Source organism: Vanessa tameamea, chromosome 7 (assembly GCF_037043105.1).
Source record: "Vanessa tameamea isolate UH-Manoa-2023 chromosome 7, ilVanTame1 primary haplotype, whole genome shotgun sequence".
NCBI lineage: Eukaryota > Metazoa > Arthropoda > Insecta > Lepidoptera > Nymphalidae > Vanessa > Vanessa tameamea.
This window is the reverse complement of record NC_087315.1, coordinates 9,564,558-9,591,665: the sequence shown is the minus strand read 5'-3', so window position 1 is coordinate 9,591,665 and position 27,108 is coordinate 9,564,558. Positions and strand designations below refer to the sequence as shown.

General features: G+C 35.0%; 1 protein-coding gene across 1 annotated transcript in view; it reads left to right on the top strand.

Annotated features, from left to right (window-relative positions):
* Positions 1–26,709, top strand: part of Kuz (kuzbanian) — a 56,459-nt gene extending 29,750 nt beyond the window's left edge. Inside the window, exons 4-16 of the mRNA XM_064215454.1 lie at positions 6,716–6,907; positions 17,403–17,571; positions 17,874–18,039; positions 19,629–19,793; positions 20,830–21,001; positions 22,205–22,416; positions 22,806–23,040; positions 23,152–23,269; positions 23,357–23,526; positions 23,708–23,970; positions 24,271–24,503; positions 24,627–24,799; positions 24,877–26,709. Coding sequence (XP_064071524.1) covers positions 6,716–6,907; positions 17,403–17,571; positions 17,874–18,039; positions 19,629–19,793; positions 20,830–21,001; positions 22,205–22,416; positions 22,806–23,040; positions 23,152–23,269; positions 23,357–23,526; positions 23,708–23,970; positions 24,271–24,503; positions 24,627–24,799; positions 24,877–24,971 — 2,363 coding nt within the window. The 3' untranslated portion in view covers positions 24,972–26,709. The remainder of the gene's footprint in view (positions 1–6,715; positions 6,908–17,402; positions 17,572–17,873; positions 18,040–19,628; positions 19,794–20,829; positions 21,002–22,204; positions 22,417–22,805; positions 23,041–23,151; positions 23,270–23,356; positions 23,527–23,707; positions 23,971–24,270; positions 24,504–24,626; positions 24,800–24,876) is intronic.
* Positions 26,710–27,108: the final 399 nt, after the last annotated feature.

Here is a 27,108-nt window from a genome sequence, read left to right as displayed (position 1 = left end):
TTCTAGACCACGTTGTAAATATTTTAGAAAATGTATAACATGTAGAAATATATTATACATTTGAATTTATATGGTGGGATTTGAAATTATTATTAATTATAAATCGTAGATTCTAGATGTATGTTGAAAATCTAATATCATGTCGAACCATTGGAAAAGTTGCTTAATTTATGTCTATTCTGAAAGATTATGGTAATAATTTTAGAGTTCCATATTAATCAGATTAGTTGGGAAAACAAAGCCACCACATAAAATAAATAATATATAAAACATTTGAAATTATAAAGTACTCAAAGATAATTTTTTTGTTTTTTTTAGTGTTCCGTTTATAATTCCTTCCCAAATTACTATCATTAATTATTATTATTTATAACTCTTTTAGCTGTTGGCAAAAATATAAGTTGAATATTTTTAAAGTTTCGATTTCTAATTCGGAATTCTAAATAGACCCCAAGGCTCTTTTGAGCATTTTATACTTTCACTCGTACATTACACGGCAGAATCATTCGGAATATATGTAATTATCCCAAGTATTTTACTAACGCCCGTATCCTCTAATTCCAAACGACATACTCTGCGTTTTTCGTGTTGGGTGTCACGGTTGTGTGAAAGAGTATAATTAAATGCGCATAACAAAGAAATCCTAATGGTTACCACTGTAATATAAGCTATGATTAAAATTATATTTTTCAATAACAAGTTATATTACTTATATCGAAAGTAGTTATCGCGATCGATTTCAGCCAGTCGACCATTCAACTAGCCTGCACTGGAGATATTAGTGCACAAGTGTCTGTACTCTACTTTTTCTCAACTTCACATTCTGTTAGGACGGCAATCAGTTTAGACAGACTAAATATGCTTTCCGAAGCACGTGAGCGTAAACACAGCCAACTTCTAAGCTTCGGTCCGCTGCTGTGAATTTTTCAGAAAAACCCCAATATTTTTTCTTGTTTAATTCCAGTCAGGTTAGTTCTATAATCATAAAAGATTTAATATTATTATTATTAGTTTCTGATGAAAATTCGTAGTATGTTTTATGTAAACAAATTTGATTAAATGCCTTAAAACATACTAAATTCAAACAACTTTTTTACGATTATTTTATCTGTAAATAAAATATATGTAGTCGAATGTATACGTTGCTGTATTATTTAAACCCGCATGTTTTTTTTTATCTATGTGTAATTTTAAAATAATACGAAATGAATTATTAACAAATGCGCCTGTAATGTAATGTAATAAGTTTTCAATAAACATGGATGAGTGGAAACAATGGCTACGGGGTGAAATCCGGGCAAGAGTTCCTGAGTGCCTGAAGTGTTTAGGTTAAGTTTTCGTTTCGTTTACGTATTCTTATCGATGCTTTGCGATGAATAAAACATTATGAATTAACCTGCATCTTTCAATCTGAGTTATATGAATACGAAAGAATCATAGTGGACTTCGCAAACTATACATCAGTCGAGTTGTTATTAAGGCAAAATATAAATACGTCGTGTATTTATATAATTTTATTGAAGTTGAACAAGTAGATAATAACTTTATAATTAAAGTAATGGGATTTGTAGAAGTCTTGTAAATACAGAACGGACTGGTGGGATGTTACGTACCTCGAATTATTTAAGTTGGGTTAATGTATGTCCGAGTATTACTGTATTGATAAAGGAAACCTTATCCGATGGAACATATAATGTGTACCTAATCCCTATTAAGCACTGGTAGCTATAAAATAATGTGTCCGTACAAATTGGTACTTCACGTTCGGAATCGTCGAACAGAAAATGAATGAATACAATGCTCGTTGGCACGTCAACTGTAAAGATATTATGAACAAGGAAAATACGCGGGCATTTAAAATTGCCTTGTGTGTTTTTGATTGAATGATAAGACGACTGTCTGTCAGACCGGATTTTGCAACCAATATAAATATGAACTTGACACCATTATCAAAAAAACATTCGTATACTCATGTATGTATGGTTACGTGTGAAAATTAATTGTAAATATATTAATAAGTTAAATTGTATAAAGGCTTCAGTTTCCGTTGTTTTGAATAGTTATTTCTTGATAGTAAATATCTCGTAATTGTAAATTTTATTTCATTGATGATTCATTTTATTTCATGGTGGATGAGCTCCAAATTCTCTTCAAATGGAGAGGATGCTTTGCAGTGGGTCATTTACACACAGCTATTTTTAATATCATTTAATGTACTAGATACCTATAATATTTCTCATCTAACAAAAACATTAAATTAAATCGTAATAACAATCTATTTTTAAACGTAATATGTATTTTAAAGGAGTATTCTCATTACATTTTTTATGTTTAGTAAGACGAAGCACGTTTTTGTAGGCCCGTCTAAGTGTGTGCCACAAAACCACCAGTTACTCAAACGCTTAGCGGTAATATTTTGTACAGCTTTGTTTCGGTTTAAATAGTATTAAGTGAGCCAATATAATTACCGGCACCGGGGACAAAGCGTCTTAGATCTCGTCGTTGGCCGCGTATTGACAATGTATGTTATTCATTTATTATAATTTAGTCACAAGTTATACGTTTTAAACTCTAGTCTATGGCCAGATGTTATAATAAAATGCTACATATATTTTGCTTACGATTTTGAGTTCTGTCAGGACCGTTTTTGGGTAGAGAATCACGTCATGTTTAACATAAAAAAAAAATTTCATCGAAACTGAATCTACTGAAATTTTAATTCCGTGAGATACTAGGAAATGATTCTAATTTAGATTTAACCTCAGCAAACAAACATTGTAAGCCAAATAAATGTTTGTAAAAACACCTTTCGTTTGAAGTGGCATATATTTATTTAAATTAAGTCAATAATTACATATATTAATTTTTGAGACCAATAACCTATTTTATATTTAAGCTTGAATGTTGTGACTACGTTTGTTTATTTAGTATTTTAACTTATTCATGCGATTTTTGGGAGGATTGTTTTTTACGCGGCTTACAGTAGAGTGAAATAACATTATGACCCCTCTAGGCGACCTTTCCCTTCTCTTTATATTTTATACGGTTTTATATTAAACTATTTTAAATGTTATTAATTTATTTAATTGTGTCTATTATGTAAAAAGGTAAGTACATAATATATAGCGCAAGGGACTCCTTTCCAATCGGGTGTCCGATTCCTTTTATACTATAATCTTTAAAATTATTACAATTTGTAACTTAATAATTATTCGTCCAGTCTGTTTGTATTAGGTGAGTTTGTAGTAGTTTCCAGCAGTATGCTTTGGTCGATTACCCAAGTTACATTCGAGCCAACTCAGCGAACCCATATTAAACCTCTGGCACTTAATGGTTCGTACAACTATTTCGATTATAAACTTATGTGCAACCCTACTCATTTCAGTGTGAACTTGAACCTTAGCGGATTCCTCGTGTCATATCTGCTGTTTGTTAATTTAGTAATATGGTGATTTTTTTTTATTTATTTAATTGCAAATACTTAATACATTATGGGATTTAAATTGAAAAAGGAGTCACGATTACGTTTGTTTATGATGGAAATAGAAAAGTAAATTTTATAATTTTTAGTTATAAAATGTATGCTATCATAAAAGTTTAAGCCTTCGCTGTTAGGTTCATATATGAAAATAATATTGCAATGAATATTAATATAAAATATAAAGTACGTATATTTTGTTATAATGTGTAGTAATCCCCCTTTGTCATATTTTGCACGTAAGGATTCTCATCTTGAAAAGGTAGCTGTTCTAAGTGTAGTATGTGTGTCACAATTTCTCCCACGGTGTACACGTGGAAGGGTATAGGATTACGTTGTATTTCTTCGTCGCATTTTGCCGTCAAAATAAAGTTAGAATGTTGTGATATTGAAGCGACTGCTTGAGAATTTCCTTGTAATTTCTTGTTTATTCCATAATCTTAAACATGTTCTAAGCTTAGTGGTTAACATTAATAATATAAATCGTTAAACATATGCTCACCTATCTAGTTAATTAGTCAAAGTAGAAAGCGAATAAAAATGTTATGTTAAATCTTTTGGATATGTGTTAGCTATTGTGAAGATTGGCAATAAGGACTCGAAGAATCCTGTATTTTTTTGCTGTTATACTAGTGCTTAATTTCACGATAATTTTTGTAAGCTTAATATAAAATTAATGCTTTTTATTCCGCGTTCATCCTGCAGCAAATTAGTTGATCTGGATCTCTCCAACCTCCTCTTTCTTTCATTTCGGTCCCAGATCTCCTAACACGTTGGGTGTCTCTTGCAAGCTTGCGCCTGTATTTTTTACTATGACACCTGTAGGCAAACGGGCAATTGGGTACAAATGGTAAATGGTCACCACTGCGCATAGACACTATTGACATCTTGCGAACTAAGACTATAACAGTAGAGTAGGACTCGAATTTCCTCAGCCTCAACAAGTGTTAGCCTCACGGAAACTTGGGGTCCTGAAGGTACGGCGTTTTTTCACGTCACAACAACTGCTTCCGTTGTACAAAACAAAGGTCCGGTCTTGCGTTGAATATTGCTCGCACCTCTGGGATGGCTCCGCAAAGTACTTAATGGAAGCCTTGGATCGGTTTCAGCGACGTGCGGTCCGCATTATCGGCGACGTGAAGTTCACTCACACCCTCGAACCTTTACGCTTGCGTCGAAAAATAGCGGCGCTTAGCGTTTTCTATCGACTGTATCACGGCGAGTGCTCTGAGGAATTATTCTCTCTAATTCCATGCTTCCCCTCTCTTTCACAGATATGCGCGTGTTGGCTCGCGATGTCACCGCCTAACTGTGACATTGATCTCATCGCGCACAAAGAAATTTGGCAACCCTTTTCTTTGTCGCACCGCCATAAAATGGAACTCTTTACCAGCACACATGTTCCCCTCATCTTATAACCTGGGTGCCTTCAAAAGAGGCGTGAAGAGACATCTTGCGAGTCTGCATGGCGAGGGCGACTAGTGCAGCTCATTCTTGCTGGCTGTACTAGTAGTCTTCGCGTTTGGGCTCCACTTCCACTGACCATCAGGTGGGGTGGAGTCCTACCCGGACAGTATAAAAAGAAAAGAGCAATATACAATGCGTGTTTGTGATAGAAATCGATTATTTTATAGTAAAATATCAATTTAAAATATCCTAAACATAACTTACGTTATATATAAAGGGTATAATTACAGAAAATAAAACTAATATTACTTGGCAAGTTTGATGCATGCAAAAACGAATAATACGATTGATATGGAAACATAATGGTACGTTTTATAGTTTCACGGACAAATGTTATATACGTTTTTTGCATTTTTTTTTTTATAAATAAGCCAATTTAGCTACATAAAATAGCCGGATCGGTAGTTTTAAAATGGAAACTGCAAAAATTATGTAATACATAAACTAGCTATATTAAAACTTTTTATATAATATTTTTAATCTCCTAATTATCTAGAGAAACGCCGCCGGCAACTTATATGTCAGATAAGTCAGAGTAAATATTTTGATTTTTTGAAAGAATAATACATTAAAAATACTTTTTAATTAAAAAAATATATAACAACACAATAACATATTCATTGTTAGCTTTGCTATAAACATAAAACGTTGCTTGTATTAAACTTAAATGAATGAAAAATATATGCATATATAGGGAATGAGATTAGCAACATAGTAGCGGACATTTCATGGCTCAATGAGTATTATATTATGCACAATATTTCCAAGTTAAATGAAATTTCACGGGGGTGAAAATCCACATATTACCGGTGTGAAGTAGTATTTTATAAAACCAGTAATGATACCTCAAGTTTGCAACTAGAAGTCAGCATAACAAGTATTTTGAAGTCGTAATCAAAAAACCTTTCGAAAAATTGACTTATTAATGAATATATAAAAAATTGTTGTACGCAAAAATTTTATGATACATTTGTTGTGTAATAACATATTATGTACCGTTTGCCTGTTTAGCGTATTCACTCATGATACGACAATCATTAATTCGCAAATATAATTCAGCAACATTGTGATTATACCCTGAATCAAAACAAACCAGTTAAGTTTTATATAGCATTAAATTACCTAATATAACCTAATTTACTTCAATTGCCTTTAGAGTTTTGTATCTATGTGTTTTTGTTGTACTAAAAAGTAAACATGTCTAAAAAAAATATTATGTTAAAGCAGGATGACTTGAATACAGCGAAGCGCAGCTCGTGGTCGCGTAACGAGCTACTTAAATTTACGGTCAGACCGCACTTGACCGCTTTTTATTCGTTGTTTAACTCGAGACAATAGGCAGAACGCTCTTTGATCAATAGCGGTCATTGTCACTTATTTGCCACTTTTTTACGAAATTGTCGAACCGACACGTAAAAAGATTCACGTGTTATATTCTAGCAGAATTCACGATTCACGCGATTAAACACTGAAGTCATCTCGAAAGATAGTGTTTATTTTGGAGAGAGAAACATAACCCATATCTATATATGTATATATATCTATCGCCGTATTAGAATATAATATTCCTTTAGTGATTCTCTTAAGCTATATGTAGCATTTTTTAAATGTATAAATGAACCACCACACTTACACTATATTTGTTGGTGCTAAATTGATGTGAAAACAGCAATTAATATTATATGTTGATCATACTTAACTTCTTAACAATCGGATGTTTTTTTAAATATATAATCAATAAATATTTTAATCTATTTTTCATTTGAACAGACGAACCGCAGTCGACGGTGTTTGGCTCGGTGACCGATGGTGTGTTCGAGGGCAAAATAGTGTTGAACGACGGCGCTTACTACGTCGAGCACGCACGTCGCTACTTCCCACCCAACGGCACGCGCACCAGAGTCCATTCCGTCATATACCGAGAAGGAGACGTGGTCGACCCCTACGCGCACAGGAGGCATGGTAAGTTCCCAAAGCCATGTACATTGTAATCACTGCTTATATATCTTAACAACTGAATAGTACGTTGGTCCGTACTCATTAAAATTTGTCCTAGCATAGACACGACAGATTTTATTTTATTTCTGATAATGAGGACTGCTCTTACGTAAAGTGTGATTAATCCTATGAGTAAAATATTCGCTATATTTAAACGTAAAATATATTTCCTGAGATAAAAGAATTATTTGATGCAGACCAAATAAAAAATACAGAACAATACATCATGCAAAATTGCTCTTGACGTGGCGGTGCGAAACCCCCGCCTGACTTCGGACAATTTGTCGTGCAGATTTTATGCTTTCTTTCAGTGCATATACAGACCAACAAATTAATTCTGTAAATATGACTGTAGCTTTTTTAATCAAATTAAATAAATATAGTATAATAATACGTTTTATATATTTGTGGTATTTATATAAACAAGCTACACATTACAACAATAAAAAATGTAAAATCCGTCTCCAATCAATTTATTTACTTCATCTTAATGTTTATTTGTCATGGTCGGATTTCGCAAGCCAATAATTTAAACCTAGACCAGAACGAGGTAAGTCAGTTTACTTGCTAAATTATACTACAATAATATTACTGGCTATTACATTTATGGTATTTAAGTTCAGAAAACAATTGAATTTGTATTAAATGAAATAAGACACAATAATTGTATTATATATTATTCTTTATCTTAAATTTGGGTCTGAATCGTGAATACTACTAATTACATCTAATTGTATTTTTTTCATAAGACAATCGCGTTTAAAGTTCGAATAAAAATTATTATAATAATGGAAAAAAATATGGTATGCAATGATTTACTAGATAATACTTTTTACTCGACTGAAAAGCCCAAAGTATGTCAATGACAGTATTAAAAAGCGTAACCGAATGAATATGAGTAGTTTTGAACATGTTTAGATATTAAATTACGTAGCGTGGAAATTATGAAGTGCAGTTCGTGGATGGCTCCCAGCGCCAGCCTCGTGCAAGTTTCACCGCAGTGTGTCGCGCAGCAAATGAATTGCAACGCAAGGTCGCTTAACAAACTTTAATCTCATTTGCGTCGCGTCCGTGCGCTGATCGTCTGATTACTACATTGCTTGCATCGGAAAATTCGTTATAATTGATTACAAAGCTGTTGAACTAATAATTTAATGTACAATCTGTATTGATATCGGCCTTCGTGGATAATTGTTGCCAACTGATATTCAGTTATTTTAATCGTGCTAAGTGTTGTTAGGGAAAACGTTTCAGAGCTTAATTCAGCATGTTGCTCCAATTTAGTATTACACAGATAAAAAAAAATTACGTGTTTCTTCTATTTAAATTTTTACAAACTTACAAAATATTACTTATCGAATTATCTTTCTTTGTAAAACAATTAATAAATTATTATTGCTATATATAAGCATTTTCACACCTTAAAATTTAAAGTTGATTGGTATATTTTTTATGTAATACAACGAAAACTACAATTTTAAGCATTTAGACAAAAAATCTTCATAAAATAAGAATTACAGTAGAATCATTTTAAACTCGAAGCGGCCTTGACACAGTTCTGCATAAATTAATTTCTACCTTGTCTATGATAATCCGAACTGATCTTAAAATGATTTTTCACCTTAATTTACTGATACTTTACAATAGATAGATTAATAAAACAGGAAGCTGCGTCTGTGACGTAAAAACAAAGTGTATAATAATAATATTTGGCGTAAGAGAAAATTGTTTTCTTTATTCTGAAATCGATTCTCGAGTCTTACCTACGGTTGCTTTAAGATAACTTTGTTTGCCAGTATTTCGTACAGCCATGCTCCAAGAACAATTGACATTCGCCATTCGCCATTCGCTCGCATTCCTCGGATTGGAACGTTCAAATGTATTTCGATTCAGTTTACGTTATTGTCATCAAACCGGTCCGATTCCGTGTTACGTAATACATATTCATCGGTCCGTAGGCTGAAATGGTAATTTCACGTCAACAACATTGCTTGCCGTCGCGTCGACAGGGTTTGCATTTTTGTCAACTTAGCATACAAATCTTGGTAACGCAAAAAATGCTTATTCATTGCTATTGAAAAAAACCGGGCAAGTGCGAGTCGGACTCGTGCACTGAGAGTTCCGTACTACCAGACAAATATACCAACAGATACTGATGACTAAGAAGTAGGTTTAGATCCCTTTTGCGAAAGTATTGGAAATGCAATATAAACGACTATATCTTTTTGTTGCGTAGCTTTGTTTTTTTCTAAGCTTCAAGTTCCTGAGAAAAGGGTTCTTGGCGGACAGACAAACAGACGAACAACGAAGTGGGGAATAAGGGTTCCGTTACTGCTTTATAGGTATGGAACCCTAAACAGCGACAATGACTAAAATAGATCACTAATACTAATTAAAAAAAATTGAATAGCTATAGAATCTATTCATGCGTAAACATTTAATTTGATCTGAAAAGATCGTTTACGTAAATACGTAGATAGTTATTGAGCAAACAGGATGGGTCGTGTTTAAATGCATTTGTTTTCATTACGGCTTATTTGACGTTTGTATTGGGGTGTCCCCTTTTTATACGTTCTCTATTGAGCTTCAATTTGAATATGAAAGACTAACTCGACAGGATACTAGGTTCATTCAGCAGAGCAATTTATATTCTTACAAAGTGAATGTAAACATGAAACCATCGTGCATACGAAAATACAAGTAGGTGGACGTACAACGATTTTATTTATATCATCTATGTATCAATTAAGAGAAAACACGGGTACTGTATATAAGTGGGAAATTAAACTTGAATCGTTCAAAATGTATTATCGTGTGTAGAATTCTATTAACTTAATATAATTCTACTACTTTAACTGGTTGAGTTTCAACAAGACGCTATGCTAAAATAAATTCATAGATAATCTTTTCAATTAATTCTTCAAATAGACAAAATTGAATCCATTATTAATCAAATATTCCTGTGTGGCAATTCTTAACACATTCTTTGATTAAAATATAGTGTGCTTGATAAACATAACTCTTGATTTAAACTAAACACTTCTAATACTAAAATCTTTTTTAATAAACATGTTTACACAAAAACGTATTAGCTACATATACTTACGGCTCTGTAAATAAATAATTAAACGTGTATATTGTACACGTATTTAAATATTCACTGTTAGGTGTTAATGCTTACAACGTTTTAAAATTATACCCTTATTTAAGTTAGACTCTCCTTGTACTTATTAATAATTAAATACATATACGAATTTGTACATTTGATTTTATCCGATTTTATGTTAAATGTCCTCAAAACAAAGATTATGTTCGCTAATTCCAACATGCTTCAATGCGGATAAGTGGATACTGGAAACACGCGTAGCGGTATTTCATGCAACACATGCAGGTTTCCTCACGATGTTTTACATCACCGTCGAGCACGAGATGAATTATTAACACAAATTAATCACATGAAAATTCAGTGGTGCTCGCCTGAGTTTCAACCGACAATATTCGATTAATATTAAGGTATTCTTAACACTGGCCTCCTCGGTTCTGAACAAATACAATAAACGAGTCTAAATCTTGTATATTTCATTCGCGATAGAACGACGTAACCTCAACCACATTACAAATAAATTACCTGAATATTTTATTCCCTGAGAGTATACTACGAATATGTATTTCAGGATAACAAGTCTCAAGCCGCAAGTAATGCTTTGAAAAATGGTGCATACGTAAGAATTTCAGACGTAAAGGAAAGTTAAATCGCCTTGTTAAATTGTTTGACAAGAATCCTTCTATAAAAATAGTACGGAAAACTAAATATTGTCGCTGTGCTCTAACAGTATAAATCTCTAACATTTAATACGAGAGGAGCAGTTTTATTACCCTAAATACTAATAGCTTCCATGCTCAGTTCTTTAGTTTCTTTGTATGTTTTTGTTTAATTTGAAGATGCATTCGTTAGCTATCTCCTAAAAGTCTTACATCTTCCAAGATTCTTCATATTTTGAGTCACCATAGCATCAAAGCACATTTAACTAAAAAAAAATAGTTTTCGCCTGACATTATCTACACAGTTGACATTATTATAGATTATTTATATATAGAATACATTAGTTGTTGTCGCTTGTAATACTTTTAATATTGACCTAATTCGGACATTGTTTTACCAATTCATATCAAATGTGCATATTATGTAAGTGGTGAAATTCACGAGAAGAAAATATCGTAACAGAACAATAACTATTTAAATAATTTAATTTACCTATAATTACATAGAATATAATATAATAATATAAACTTTTTTAAGGTAAATAAAATAATATGAACACACAAAGATTCTTAAGAAGTACGTAAAAAGTTTTAAGACATTATATTTATTATTATGTTTTAATGTTTATATTAATTGCACGTATTGCGTGTCCTCGTTTATCATTTAAGCCTTGTACTGTGGTTTTATATAGGTATATAAATTTAAATTTGACTTAACGCCTAAAACATTAGTCATTTCTATATTCATTTCCGTTATTGACGACAATTTTTAATATAAATTTATTTAAAAATCACAGCTATGAAACTAAATATTTATTTTCACAAACTAAGTGAATAGTTTGGTATCAACAGTATAGAAAAGTATTTTTTTATTTTATTTCCAATAATAAACTCTTGGGTATACGTTTCAATACTTGGTTTAATGTCTTTTAATTTGGCCGACAAGGCACAGATTATTTCGCCAATGTCACGTAGGTAGTATACCTAACGTTGTGTATCGGACATCAATGGTAGGTCATTTTCTTTCGAATGTCAAAATACTTATGCTAGAAAGAGCAAAGGAATTTTAAGAGATAAACAGGTAAATTAAATAATTTGACGTTATTCATGTCATTTTATTTTTCAAATTTTCTAACTAAATAAACAAGAATACTTAAATATCTCGACAAGCTTTTATGTCATATAAATTGTGTCAAGTGTCAAATCCAAAATGATCTTATAAGTTAACGTGTAAAAGTTATTTTATTTTTTTATTAGCGAATTTAAATAAAAACTTGTTTTCAAAAAAAGTTTTTATGATTACTTTTAATTTGTTTTTATGATTATGAACAGACCCAAAAATAAACTTGATAAAATAAACCTCGAAAGGCTTCAACTTAAGAACACTTACTTTCAAAGAATCACTAAGTAATCATTAGAAATTGTTTTTAAAAAAAAAGTAGAAAATTTGCCAAAGATCTTGATTTATCTTAATATTTTCACCTTGACTTATCTGATTTATTTACAACTGGTTGTCGCCCGCGGTTTCGCTCTTGTTTTAGGGGTTGGTCGTCAGGTAATAGGTAAATGATGGTTTGGCCGTGAAAGAGCAACAGACAGACAGAGTTACTTTCCCATTTTTAATAGTAGTATAGATCAGAATAATATTAGTTACTACATAAAGTTTTTCACACGATCCAAAAAACTTCCTTAGAATTTAATTTGTTATCGTTGTTATTGTAGGCCCTTATGGTATGGTTTTCCCACTGAGTGTTTCCTAAGTTCTAAGCGGAAATAGTAATAAAAAATAATTTATTCAAGGCACAAAATTACTGTATGTTAATTTATGTACAAGAATTCTATCTTTGCATTTATATTTTGTAAATATAATGTTATTAATTTTTATTATCTATATTTACCGTGTGTTTAGTTAGTCTACCTCCTGCTTACAAATTGTTTAACGATAGAGTAATACTTTGTATGTATACCTGTGTTCTGTGTTGTAATGCCAATAATAATCATAAGGATGTTAGAACCTAGATTCCGTGGTTGCGGTACATTGACGGTGTCTTAAATAGTTATTCTTCTTGCAGTGCTAAAGTCGTATGGACGAAGGTAACTTACCACCTGTCGTCCAGTAGTGGATTAAAAAGAACAGATTTTTAATGCTTTCAACCTTGCTTTATTAGCATTACATTTATAAATTTTATCAAGGGGATGATAGGACATCAGGTAACATTTTTTTTTGTTTTATCATTCATCGGCCGCCACAGTATTGTTCTTACTTAGAAAATATATACCTACATTCTGATTGTAATATAAATATTTGTTTGAATCATAATTTACTCCATTTTATTTTCGTTCTATTGCAGAATTACTACACAAGTAACAGATGACCAAACTCGATTCAACACAAGCGTCTGTAGCCATAATTAAGCTGATTAAAGTCCGTCCTCAATCAATTTAATTAATTGTGTCGCTTTAAATCTATGGCGGAAACAGCTGGACGAATCCTTAAATGGTGAAAATGAAATGTGAGAGTGAGATGGAATAAATATAAATAAAACAAAAGAGCTCTTAATACAAAATCAATAACGTTTCATATTTTACAGATGCTGTCAGATTTTTGTTTATATTTTTGGTAGCTTTGAATTAAAAAATCTGTTTTTGTTTTTTTATTATATTTTTTTTTATTATTTTAATATGTATAAACATATTCGTATATGGACGTAAAATATCTTTGTAAATAGATTATATTTTTATTACAAACATGCTGTTGCAAAAACATTTATAATTTAGGCGCACACACGCATGTTTCCTTCACTGCAGAGCTTGAGACAAAAGTATAAACAGAAATGATAACTCAATTGTCTTTGTCTGGATTCGAACTCCGTAATCGATAAACATCTGCTTGTTCTAGCCACTGGGCAATCTGAATTTATTTTTATCATCATATCTTTTATGTATTCTTCGGTAATAGGCCAGTATCGGATCCATCTGTGAATGTACAAGAATGCATAATTGCCATCAAGCTACTTGCCTGCTTTTGTACTATCAACAGTAACCGACTTGGTATTTTTAATAGGCATTAGGTACATATACCTAACCATAGTCAGCTATCATAACAGTGCAGCAGCAGAACGAAAAAAAAAAACAAAGCTAGCGCAAGGGAGATTTAAAATTAAAAACCGCTGAATAGACGTGGTATTTTTTAAAGCTATATGTCGTGTTAGCTCACATTGGCGCTTCGCATCCGGCACGCTGCATTTTAACGAAGCTTCTATACGCGGCCGCCAGATAACGGAAATTACTGGCTGCGGGCATACATCTCACCGCGTTAATGCCTAGCCATCCTGCCAGCCTGCCTAGCCCATTCAAATACCATATTTACGTTATGAGGGCATCATTAGTGTTCTCATGCGATTTTTAATTTACAATAGAACTACGTTCAGCGCCCGCCCCTCCAACGTCGAGCTCGGGTGGCTCAATTATACTATCACCTCGTGTCTAGATTAAAAAACGAGAATACACTCTGATCAGACTTAATAAAATTCTTGAGTCTTTTCAATAGAAATGTATTTATGATTGTGCTATGAATAATTCGTATTAATATTAATAAATAGAATAATTTTATAATTTACATTCATTCATTCGTTCATCGTACTTGACATATACCTGACATTTTTGTCTTTTTGCAATAAATATTTTTTATTTTTAGAGATATGATTGAAGCTTCTGATGGCCACATGCTCAGTTATTGTTTAATTCAGCTTTGTGAAAACAATTTCTGACTAATCGATGTTTTTAAACAATTGTAATGAGGTTACATTTAGACTAGTTTCCCCGCGGGTTCTGTTTGTTCGCCCGTCAAAAAGTTGGTAGCGCACATGTTTAGTATTTGCGAACGGGCCTCGACAGAACTCTGTTCAACTTCCCTCATTTACATCGGCCATGGCCATAGGCGCTTGCTTTTATTTGCTGTTCGTACGCTCTCTTAAATATTTTTCGCATTGCGCGATCACAGAAACAATCTATTACTATTTAAAAATGAATTGTACGTAATCAAGTAGCAATTACGATGTTTGAAAAATTAACTCGAATTTTTCTACGTTTTAAAAATTATTTAAAGAAATCTTTATACATATTGTTCGAGTATCGATTAGGTTATTATAGTAAAAAATGTAAATAATAACTGGAGCGAATAACAATACTTGGGTATTATTCCATGTTCACATAAAATAATCTTCTAAATAGGTATATAAAAGCGAAATACCTCTCACTGATGTATCACGAAATTTCAGAAACTATAACTCATACAAACTTGAAATATGGCAGGTATGTTCCTTGTAGGGTGTACTCTACTCTTAAGGTAAAACAGCGTTGGTAGTTTGTGTTTTATAAATTTCGCGGGTAAAGCCGCAGGTTCAGCTAATTTTCAATAAAAACATAGTCATCTATATCAAAGATCAATGCACAGTGAGACAAATGTTTTGAAAATAATTTTCTTTGTGTAATATTCAATTTATTAAATTTGTAATTCATTAATAATTTGTTATTCGAGTATCAGTTACGTATGAGCCTAATTGGGGCATTTAATTGCCATAACCTATTAACTCGTACACGGCTTTACAACATTCGAGATTATTTATCTGTCTTCCTCCCACATAGCTTTCATTCAATTTGACCTCTGCACGCTTTTAATGTAATAACGCGTTTGCTATCTCTCAAAACAAAACCTTAGTGTACCCGAGTGCCTTTGCTCGAGTGAGTAGCAGTTTTAATGAATTGAATTCAATAATTCAGTGTAGCTTTAGAGTACGTATCGTATAATACACGTCTGTGCGCTAAATCAAATTAGTGTATTAAAATCTAATTAGATAATGTAAACTTTGAACAATATTTCTTCGATATAATTATATATAGAAGCGTTTTGTACGGTTTCTCTAATAATATAATTAATAATCAGTGTTGTTATCCGAATAAGATAACTTGTTAGGCGTTTTATTATTAAAATATTGGACAATACACCGTAAAGTCAAGTGAATTTATGAGCATCGTTGGGTTTAAATTAAAGTATTAATATTAGTATAAATCAAAATAACACAACCTATTCCTTAACCTCAAGCGCTAAAACACGTAATCTGAGTAAAGACACACATTATCGATAAGTTGATTTATGTTAAGTTCATTCGAGCTAGACTTCCGGCTGCGTTCAAACGAAGTGTTCCTTATTAGATGACTCATTAATCACAACAGGAAACTAGACTATAAATATACCGTTCTATCTTTATAATTTGCTTCGTAACCACTTGATGGGAAAATTATACATTTTTTTTTTATTCTACCTTTTTTAAAAAGAATTTTTGATGTTTGGCACATTCGCCATATGATGCTGAGTCGTAATTAATACTCAAAGTACATTTGCACTGCACGAATATTTACCCACCCTGATATCGTCAATGCGCAACCAAAATGTCGCCTGTGCTTATTTTGTACACTACACTGGCTTACTCACGCTTCAAACCGGAACACTACAATTCTAAGTATTGCCGTTTGATGGGCAAGTGATTGCAGATGGGCTAGCTCAAAGGCCTACCACCAAGTAAATATATATGTTTCAATTCGTATATATTTAATCTGTGTGGTACTAGCTGTTGTAATTTGTATCATAAAATAGGGCTATTAAAACAATGCATTGTTACATTCGCATCGTGCAAAATTGAAATCGAAACAATGAAAAGTTTATGAAACTCCAATGTGCTTGTATAAGAAAATGATTCAAATGCGTCTCCATTCACAGCCCACGGGCGATACCGTCGCGACGGCTGGCGGACGCTTCGTTTTTATTTTATTTTCACGTCGCGCTAACTCGAACCGCAAACTTGGATTTTGTCATGAATAATTTAAAACATTCCCTTGCATTACTCGAGATATTACAACCTGCCAGATCGATTGCCTCGAAATACGAATGTATTGATTTTGTTACGGGAATCCGAGTTCGCATATATTTCATATCTTATACGAATGAGGACGTCAAAACAAGAGTTTCCATTTATTTATTATTTTATTAGTCATTCTGCGTGCTGTCTTTGTTTCAAACGAAGTATAATCTTCGTTTATAAAGCCTGTTCAACATTGTTAAGAACTTTGTTAAGAATTTGAATTATTATATATGTCATTTTTATTACATATATGATTATAGGCATATATGATTGATGAAAAAGAGTAACTACTGAGTTTCATGCCAGTTTTTTTTGGTAGAAAAAATATTATATTATGTATATTAAAACGTTAATAAAGAATAATCCCTACCCTTCCTTAAAGTATTTTTTAATAAATTTGTAAAAATTCTGTCGTAGCGCACGCTTTCTTTATAAAGGAAACCCATGTTCTAAACTTCAGCTTTCTACAATCAGTAGTTTTGGCGATGCGTTGATAATAGTCAGCCAGGACAAACGATTTTATAAGTATATATCTACGGAATTACTGTATGTGCCTGAGATGCTCATGCCGTCTAGACGGAATAGTAGTTTAACAAAGTACCTTCAGATAAAGTTGGCACATGCAGAATGGCAACATTTTGAAAATAAATCGCTTCGATAACTGAACCTCGAATACTATCTTAATGGTCATGATTAATATAATTTATATAAACATATCTGATTCGTATACTCTCAAACTACATAAAGGTGTAATGACTATATATTCTGCTCCTCAGGTCATGTCGGCGGATGCGGCGTGACAGACGAAGTGGTGCAATGGATGGAGCGCATACAAAACTCCGGAGTAGACGACGAACCTCCAGTCTCTGTCACCCCTACACACACTCATCACTCGTCCGCACCAAATCCTCCTCATCCAAACAGCCTCAGGGACGATTCGTCGAGGTATGTATAACGTGCTATATAGAAAAAATTATCTACCGACTCTGCGAATATATTCGCTTTGATGTCGCATATGGAGAGACATGGTTTTTGCACTTATTACTTTCAGGTTCCACGATAACAATATAGTTGTCAGTGTCAACCGACATTTTAAGCAAGTATTGCAGTAATATTCGTAGATATTATATTCATTGCCCTATAAATCTAAATAAAACATATTGAATGTATAATTCTAGAAGATAATGCTCTACCAGCACAAGACTATACAAAAAATAAACATTATGTTTTATTTTGGTTAATTTTAGACACTGGGATTTCCTCCACCATAACAAATATTCGCGAGCCGCCAATTCCGGTGAGCACACGCGTGCTCGGCGTGCGGCCCCCGACGAGAAGATACGCAACATGTGCTCCTTGTACATACAGACCGACCCGCTGATATGGCGACACGTCAGAGAGGGCTTCCCGGATGTAAGTGGCTAACTCGTAGATACTCATTGCAGCTAACTTGGAGCTGAGTTCATTGTATAACGGTGTAACGGTACGAAAAATGGACCGGTGTACAAAGTCGCTAACACGATTACAATAATTTCGAAATTCTCTTGATAAAATATTATCTGTTAGTCTGTAGATTCAGTTCCATGTTTGGATTTTTAGAACCTTTTGATTACATATAGTGTACTATTGAAACATTATATTTGCTTATTGACTATTAAAATTTTACTACCAGCTCGGAAGTTAACAACTCAAACTTGAGAAAAAACGGCGAAGAAAACTCAGTGGCTTCTTTTATTTAATATGTTTAATTATTCAGTACTCACCGAGCTAATTTTACGTATCTGCGCTTGGTATATACCTAGTAATTACAGGCATAATCAATACGCTATGCCCGTGATTAACAAATGGCAGCGCATAGACAATTAGAGCTAAAAAAATATTACTGATTTATATGTACGTGTTATACAAGCGCGGGTATTAAAATCAATAAAATAGAATCTTTAAACGAAACTACACTACTATTGTATTTAATTACTTATATTCAGAGCAGGATCATTCATAGATCCATAAGACAACCGCCTACAGTTAATCACACTCCAATCGAAGAAGGATTAAAGATATATAAACCTCACACAGAGCCATCTCAAGCTATTCTGGGGCCCTTGGGCACACATAAATTTAGGACCCCTTTGTTAGATATCTACTAAAATTAAATATCTGGCAAAATATTTAACAAAAACATTTTATTTTTAATTTTAAAAAATCGTCAACCGTGTACAAATAATTTGCTTATAGCCAGACATTAAGTTTAGTTAATTCTTAATTCAACGTGTGCGAGAAATTGTTTTATTCTTTGTGCCCCTCAAAATGGGCACGTGCCCATGTTATGTCATGTTATGGTAAAGACGGTAATGACCTTAGTTAGGTATTGATACGCGATTTTCTAATAGCTTGCTATACTGTACACTACTAACAGTTCTTGACTAATATAAGACATATTATCCAACACTATTCCACTAAACTTCTTATATCGTTATCTAATTTAATTTTCTTACAATGTTCCGATAACAATTTCGTCGAAGTTAAAAACGTATTTTTTTCGCAAAACCATAATGAATACGTTAGATTGTTCAAGCTCTCGACTAATAATGAAAATCAGCGTTGGGTTTTGGAACCCAACTTGAAGCTATTTTCTGTCATTGCTTATTAAATCTCTTTTTTTTTAATTATTCTTTTCATGATTGTTTCGGTTATTTTTTTTTTTAAGATTAAGTATTTAGTTTATTTTTAAGTTTGTTTATACTTTTTTCATCTGTGCCGTGTCCTAAATAAACTTTTCTTTCTTTCTAATATCGCTTCAATTCGAAGTCAAATGATGTTTATTCGTCTTTTGTCCTTTTGTGGTTGTATATAAGAAGTTATATCTAACAGACTATAATCAGACGTGGCGATGCTATATAAATTCAATTTCAAATTCGAACAGGCAATTTTCTTTGAAATTAGACGTACGTAATTACATTTACTATAAATATTAATCAGCCAGTATTATACGTGCGTTGCAGCACCGAGATCCGAACAAGAAGAGCGAAGTCGATATGAAGACGAGGGAAGAGATCCTGTCCCTGATATCACACCACGTGACCGCAGTTAACTACATATACAGAGATACTAAGTTTGACGGGCGTAAGGAACACCGCAATATACAGTTTGAGGTTCAAAGGATAAAGGTATGTCTCTGTCTGGTGGAATGTAAATAACTCCCGTTTAATGTGCCCTGACCTTGTTAAGACTGCTATATGTGGGATCTAGTTCTTTTTAGTATACTCATTTTAATTAATTATATTAAATTATTTGTATTTTATGGAATAGTAGAAAAACAAGAAATTCACGTTTGTCAAGTCTAAATATAAAGCGGATGAAACTGCGAAGCGCAACTATTTATTTGACAATATGAAACTAACAATTTTATAGATTATACAAATATATTAATTTGATATCCGAAATTCGTCTAGACGAATGAAATGTGTCTGATCTAGTCAGACACAGATATGTCTTGTTGATATGTTAGATTAAGTTTCAAGTTGTGATTGTTAATCTTGTATTTTTTTAAATTCTATTTACTCAAATTGATAATAATCTTCATCTCTCGTTTCAAAATTATGAATATTTATAATCACAAAATAAAATGCAGGCGCCATTGAACGTCTGAAATTGTTATTCATATTAAAGTTACACGAAAGAGAAAAATAAAGCAATACAGAGTTTTGTTATTAAAATAATTACATTTTCTTTTTATTATAACAATAATTAGAAACGACGTGCATATATAGTTTTTTTTATGGCATAGTTTAGCGGACGAGCGTATGGGCCACCTGATGGTAAGTGGTCACCACCGTCCATGGACAATGGCGCTGTATGAAATATTAACCATTCCTTACATCGCCAATGCGCCACCAACCTTGTGAATTAAGATGTTATGTCCCTTGTTCCTGTAGTTACTCTGGCTCACTCACCCTTCAAACCGGAACACAACAATATCGAGTACTGTTGCTTAGCGGTAAAATATCTGGTGAGTGGGTGGTACCTATCCAGACGGGCAGGTACCACCAACTCCCGAACCCATATAGTATATCTGCCACGCAAACTCACAAGCAGGTATCGTTTGCCGTCACGGCATACAAGTCAAAAGAGGGTCTCTAGTTTAGAAGTGCAGTTATAGATATATATATATATATAATATTTAATTAAAAAAATGTATTTTAGATCGATGACGATTCTTCCTGCAACACGCACCCGTTCGCGAGCGAAACGAACCAATTCTGTTTGGAGAACATCGACGTATCTAACTTCTTGAACCTGCACTCGCTCGGGAACCACGAAGACTTCTGCCTGGCGTACGTCTTTACGTACAGAGATTTCACCGGGGGCACATTGGGTACGTTTGTTTCACTAATCTTATTAATAAGAAATCGGTATTACAGTCATTTTTTACATATATTTCCAAAAAAGCGGTTAATTTTTCTTTAAAGATTATTTTAACCCGTTAACAACACTTTGCACTCCAGATATACTTTGTATGCTCATATTTAATATTACGGTTGCTATTTAATATTATGTATGTTTATAATCATAGAGTATATTTAATTGCCATTTATACATTGCAATTTAGACCACTGATTTCAGAGGTAAATATGAAAAAAATCTATGAATAAAAAGACGTAAAACCCAGGCTAACTAGGTACCTTAGGCTTTATTAACGCTGTATGTGAATGTATAGATAAATTGGTTTGATATTTTATAATATTATAATATATATTTAAATATATCATAATCATAATTTTATCATCGGAACTGATTATTTTTTCTATTTTTGAGTGATCCACGCCAGTAAAGCGTTAGTGATGTGGAAGTAAACAGGCCATCATATTTGAATAGCTGACTAACAAATAAGTTGCCGTCTTTTGTTCACAATAGGTTTACATAAGATAATATAATTGGGCCACGACAACATCATTCTCGTGTAAACAATTGTTACCGGGATGAGCCAATTAGTATTCGATTGTCATTAGAGATAGAACGGTTATCTATCTGTTAAGACAATATCGACCCGCTGGCGTTGTTTTCTCGGTGTGAAATGGTGATTATATGATCTAGTGTAATGTGTTGAATAGTAGGAATGATCAACGCAATCCTCAAAACATAACCGAGCGCGGATTAAAAATATCACAGAAATTAAAAGGAAAGTTTAGTGCAAATGTTAGAAAATATTTTTTGTGTTATTTAAAGGAGGGCTTAATCCATGTATGTGTAATTCGATATCGAAACAATAGTTAAGTCGAAAAAGTTTGACCTTGAATCTAAAATCAAGCTGTAACGTGGGCTACTTTGGTTTCTAAAAGTCGTATGTTGAAGGAAACTCGAGGGCGTCGTGTGAAATAGCTGTATGTATACAAATCTTCATCGGTATGGTGGCGTAATACCCATACGAACGGCTAAAGTATTCTTAGGGAAGGTTGGTGTAAGGCATACGACTGACCGTAAAATGATTCCAAAAATTTTCCATGCAGTTTGCACACAGCGTTAACCCGAAATCCAAGCCATCGATTATAGGACCGTAATGAGTAGAACTGGTGTCCAGGGCTGGCGTGGGTGGCGAGTGCGAGCGGCGCGTCGGGCGGCATCTGCGAGAAGTACAAGACGTACACGGAGACGACGGGCGGCATGTACCAGAGCACGAAGCGCTCGCTCAACACCGGCATCATCACGTTCGTCAACTACAACAGCCGCGTGCCGCCCAAGGTCAGCCAGCTCACGCTCGCGCACGAGATCGGGCACAACTTCGGATCGCCGGTTAGTTGACATTCCATACGTCTAGTATTCTGAATTTGTAAATTGGATAAGTTGTACCAGTAGGATGTTGTGGAAAAAAGTACATAAATCTAAGTTTATTTTCCTTGCCCTCGTCCCAAACTATTTGGGGTCGGCGCAGCGTGACTTCCCCTTCCATTCTCCCCTGTGATTCGTCATCTGATCGTTGACGTCCATCTCTTTCATACCTGCCCTCACCAGTCCATTTTCTCTTCCTACTACTAATCCACTTACTTTACTATGTCATTAGCTAAATATTTTACGTCAGAAAACTAGTGGAGTGTAATATAACTTGGGACACATAAGAATTTTAACACTTCACATTTTGTTCTTACAGTGAAGACCTTAAGTATTACTTTAATTTGTAACAGCACGACTATCCATCGGATTGTCGTCCGGGCGGGCAACAGGGGAACTACATAATGTTCGCGTCGGCCACATCCGGCGACCGCCCGAACAACAGCCGTTTCTCTGCGTGCTCCGTCGGGAACATCAGCGCAGTTCTGGACGCAGTGCGCGACGGCCGCAAGCGGGACTGTCTCAAAGAGAACGCCGGCGCCTTCTGCGGGAACAAGATCGTTGAAGTCGGGGAGGAATGCGACTGCGGTGAGCACGACGATTAAATTACATTAGATTACTGGTGTCTGCATCCATTGCCTTTTCGCCACCACCCATTGGCCTGTCGATATGTCAATACAAGAGTGGGAACATGTTCAGGTTACAACGATAACGAGTGTAATGACCGATGCTGCTACCCGCGTCAGCTCAGTAACATCGATATCGAGAGAAACAACTCGGCGAAGGGTTGCAAGAGGAGGGCTAATACACAGTGCAGGTAAATAGCTACGTTCGATAACTGCGAGTTTCAGTCCCTAATTCGAACAATAGTCATGTAATATGATACGCGGTCGGCGATTTCCAGTCCGTCCCAGGGCCCGTGCTGCCAGGCGCAGACGTGCCAGTTCGTGTCGGCCGCCTACAACCAGACGTGTCGCGAGGCCACCGAGTGCAGCCACGCCTCCTTCTGTTCCGGCCGCTCGGCCGAGTGTCCCGAGCCGCGCGCCATGGCCAACCACACCAAGTGCAATAATGGTAATCTACGTGGCACTACGATACGCGTCTTTATGATAACGATCTCCGACACAGAAAAAAAAATCTTAAATTGTAAATTTCATCAGACTAGGATTGGCTTCAAGACTTCCGTTGGTACTTTAATAATAAAAAAAATTGTGTGCAAATGAAAAAGTTATTTTACGATAATTGAATGTTCCAGGCACACAGCTGTGTATCAATGGCGAGTGCAGTGGCTCGATATGCCTCGCGTGGAACATGAAGGAGTGCTTCCTATCGTCCTCGCCTACGAAAATCGGTGACGGTGTGACGGCAGTCGTGGATCGAAGAGCACTTTGTCAGTTGGCGTGTCAAACCGGAGCCGATCCGGATTCTTGTAGAAGTACAGCGGAGTTTGCGCAGTCCGTCGGTTTGCCGCCCGGCGGAATCAGTCTCAGGCCCGGGTCGCCGTGCGATAACTTCCAGGTAACTGCATAAACATGAGGAACGCTTTCGGGTCACTCATAAAGTCACTTATAAAAAATAGTGGGTTACGGACTGAACAAATATGAAAATAAAATGTGCCTTTTTTATCCATTAAAATTTTAATTGTTATAATATCTCTAGATATAAACTTTTGTAGTACAATATGATTATCATGGAATATAGAATATATGATCTAGATTATATTATATATGGAATATATTCTTTATTCCATGATAATTACAGTAAATAAAAATAAAAAAAATTGAAAAAAGAATAGCTATAAATCTCTTTGTTTTTCAGGGATACTGTGACGTATTTCTCAAATGCCGTGCCGTGGACGCCGAGGGTCCACTAGTTAGGCTCAAGAATCTCCTTCTCAATCGAGCCACTCTACAAACAGTACAAGCGTGGGTCACCGAACAGTGGTGGGCCGTACTTCTCGGTGGAGTCGCTCTAATCGTCTGCATGGGTGCTTTCGTTAAATGTTGCGCTGTTCACACGCCATCCTCCAATCCGAAGAGACCGCCGGCGAGGTCAGTCATATTTCGTAATCATCACATATAGTACAATAAAATGAAATGCAATACAGAATTTATATAATGTTCAAAAGATGCTCGTGCATGAGGTCTAATAATAAAAAGAACCTCCTCCCGCAGACGGCTCTCGGAGACGCTGCGTCGGCCGATGAACACGCTGCGGCGCATGCGCGGCGCGGCGGGCGAGGCGCGGCGCGGGGCGCGGGAGGCGCGGCCGCCGCGGCCCGGCCACCGCCGCGCGCGCGCGCACAAGGGCTACGCGCCGCCGCTCGCCTACGCGCCGCGGGATCCCGGTCGGTGTCTTCGCTCGTAGGCCATTCGTATACACTCTACGGTGTACACTCTCTCTAAGCTACCGATTCTCCCGCAGCATCCGCCCCGGCCGGCCCGAGCGGGCGGCGCGCCGAGCCGTACGCGAACGCGTACCCACAGTCGTACGAGATGCGGCCTGCGCAGAAAGTCTGACAGTACGAGGCTTGCGCGGCGACGGGTGCGCAGCTGGAGCTGGTGACGCTGGCGCCGGGCGTGCCGCTGGGCGTGCCGCTGCTGCTGGGCTACGTGTGCCGGCCGCCGCCCGGCCCCGACCGGACCGTCACCGTCGCCTCGCAGACCACCATCACGCTGCACTCGCCCGACACGCTGGCCGTCACGTACCACCCGCCCGCGGACGAACTCGACCCGTAGGTGCCCGCGACGCTCGACCGACCGGGCCTGTCCTACCTCCGGAGTTCCCGCGTATGCTGCGATTGTACATTTGAAGTTTCGGAGCGTGTGAAGTGTGCGTCGGAAGGTGTGAGATAGCTGCTGATGTAACTGTAGACGTAATATGACGTGCGAATCGAATATTTTCCGTATTCGTTTCACCCAATAACATTTCACGCCGGAGCAGTGAGACAGGCCCTTTCGTAAATTGCTCAATCGATGTTCCGCGAGCTCAACCTAACCGCAAGGTGTTCTATGAAATTAGCCATTATTTTTATACGAGATTAATAGAGTAGGGCGCGAAGTTCCACCCAATGACGCTCGAAGGAACCGCTCCGACCGGACATTTATGTATATTTTTGTATATAAATGACGACTATTTAAAGGCTACAATGTAAAAATATCATGCAAATACTTACTGTAATCGTACCGATGTTAGAATAGAGATAATACGTAAGATTGCTAAATAATTTTACTGAATCTCCATAATTGTAATTTTTATAACATGTTATTTTAAAGGTATATTATAACGTAAGTGGAATGTTGAGGTGCCATTATACCAATTTATATTCCAATTTTATTTAATATTTTTTCCAAAAGGTCTTTAGAGCATTTTTGACTACGTAAATATTACAATTCTTACATGGAATTGTGGGCTTTTCGTTTATACTTCGTGCACTTGAAATGATTTCCAACAGTATTTCGTTTATAATATTAAACAATTAACTTTATAAGTGTTTTCCTTTTAAGCACAAAATTAAGTTTAAATATCCTATAAGAGTTACGCAAATACTGCTTAAATTTATTAGTCTTCCTATGACGATATAATTATTTTTAATTTGTAGAGATAATGTGAAATTCGAACAGTATTGCCAAATGATCAAATGTTACTAGACTGAAAAACTCCCAAACTAATGTTATAAATTTTGCATTTGTCTAATTTATTCCGCGCTCGTTGCGCTATTTGGCTCAAATGTACTTTATTAAGTGTATGATTTATCGATGTGTATCAATTAGCATATCACACCATAACACTCATAAACTCTGTTGTATAGTTCAGTTAAATTGATCTCTTATATATATATCTTTCATTATATTTCGTAGTATAATAATAATCGTCGTGCAAGCCAAAGAGCATGATGTATTTTACGATCTATACATTAATGATAAGAGTCAATCTTTATAAGTAATCCATATGAATGCCATTATATTAGAGAATGTCGAAACAATACACAAGCTCTTGTAACTTGTAATATAAATATTGTATATTTGTATGTAAACCGAGAGGGAATGATTCCCGCCGTAGAATGACTCGACCAATCGCCCGAGTGAGGGCAAGTTATTTCCATCGTGTAGTTATCATTGGCATTATGTCTTCTAAGTATAAGCTAGTTTACCTACAATAGAATATTTAAATGATATTGTGAATATTTTTAATTAATTACATGAATGTTACAACATGTGATTTCAAAATAACAAAAATACAATAAATTTTACAAGACGTTTTGTTTTTCTTAATACTCCTATAAGGTGTAATCAAATCAAAACCTTCTTTATTCAAGTAGGTTCATAAAAGGACTTTTGAATCGTTATGTTACAGTATTGAATAAAATATAAAGCCATCACATATGTGTTCGGAAAGTAGATACCACCGAGAAGAACCGGGAAGAAACTCTGTCGTTACTCTTCGTCGCCATCTTAATTACAGAGTTCATGTTCTCAAACTACAATTAAAGTTATATACATATATCCAGCCTGGAAATCAACAAATACCAAGTCTACTTTTATCATTGATATAATCTTGTAATAGGTAATATACCTTATTTATCAATGTATTCGAATTCCATATCTCTAAAGAAAAAAGGAACCGTTTTATTGTCACAACAAAATATTGTTGCTC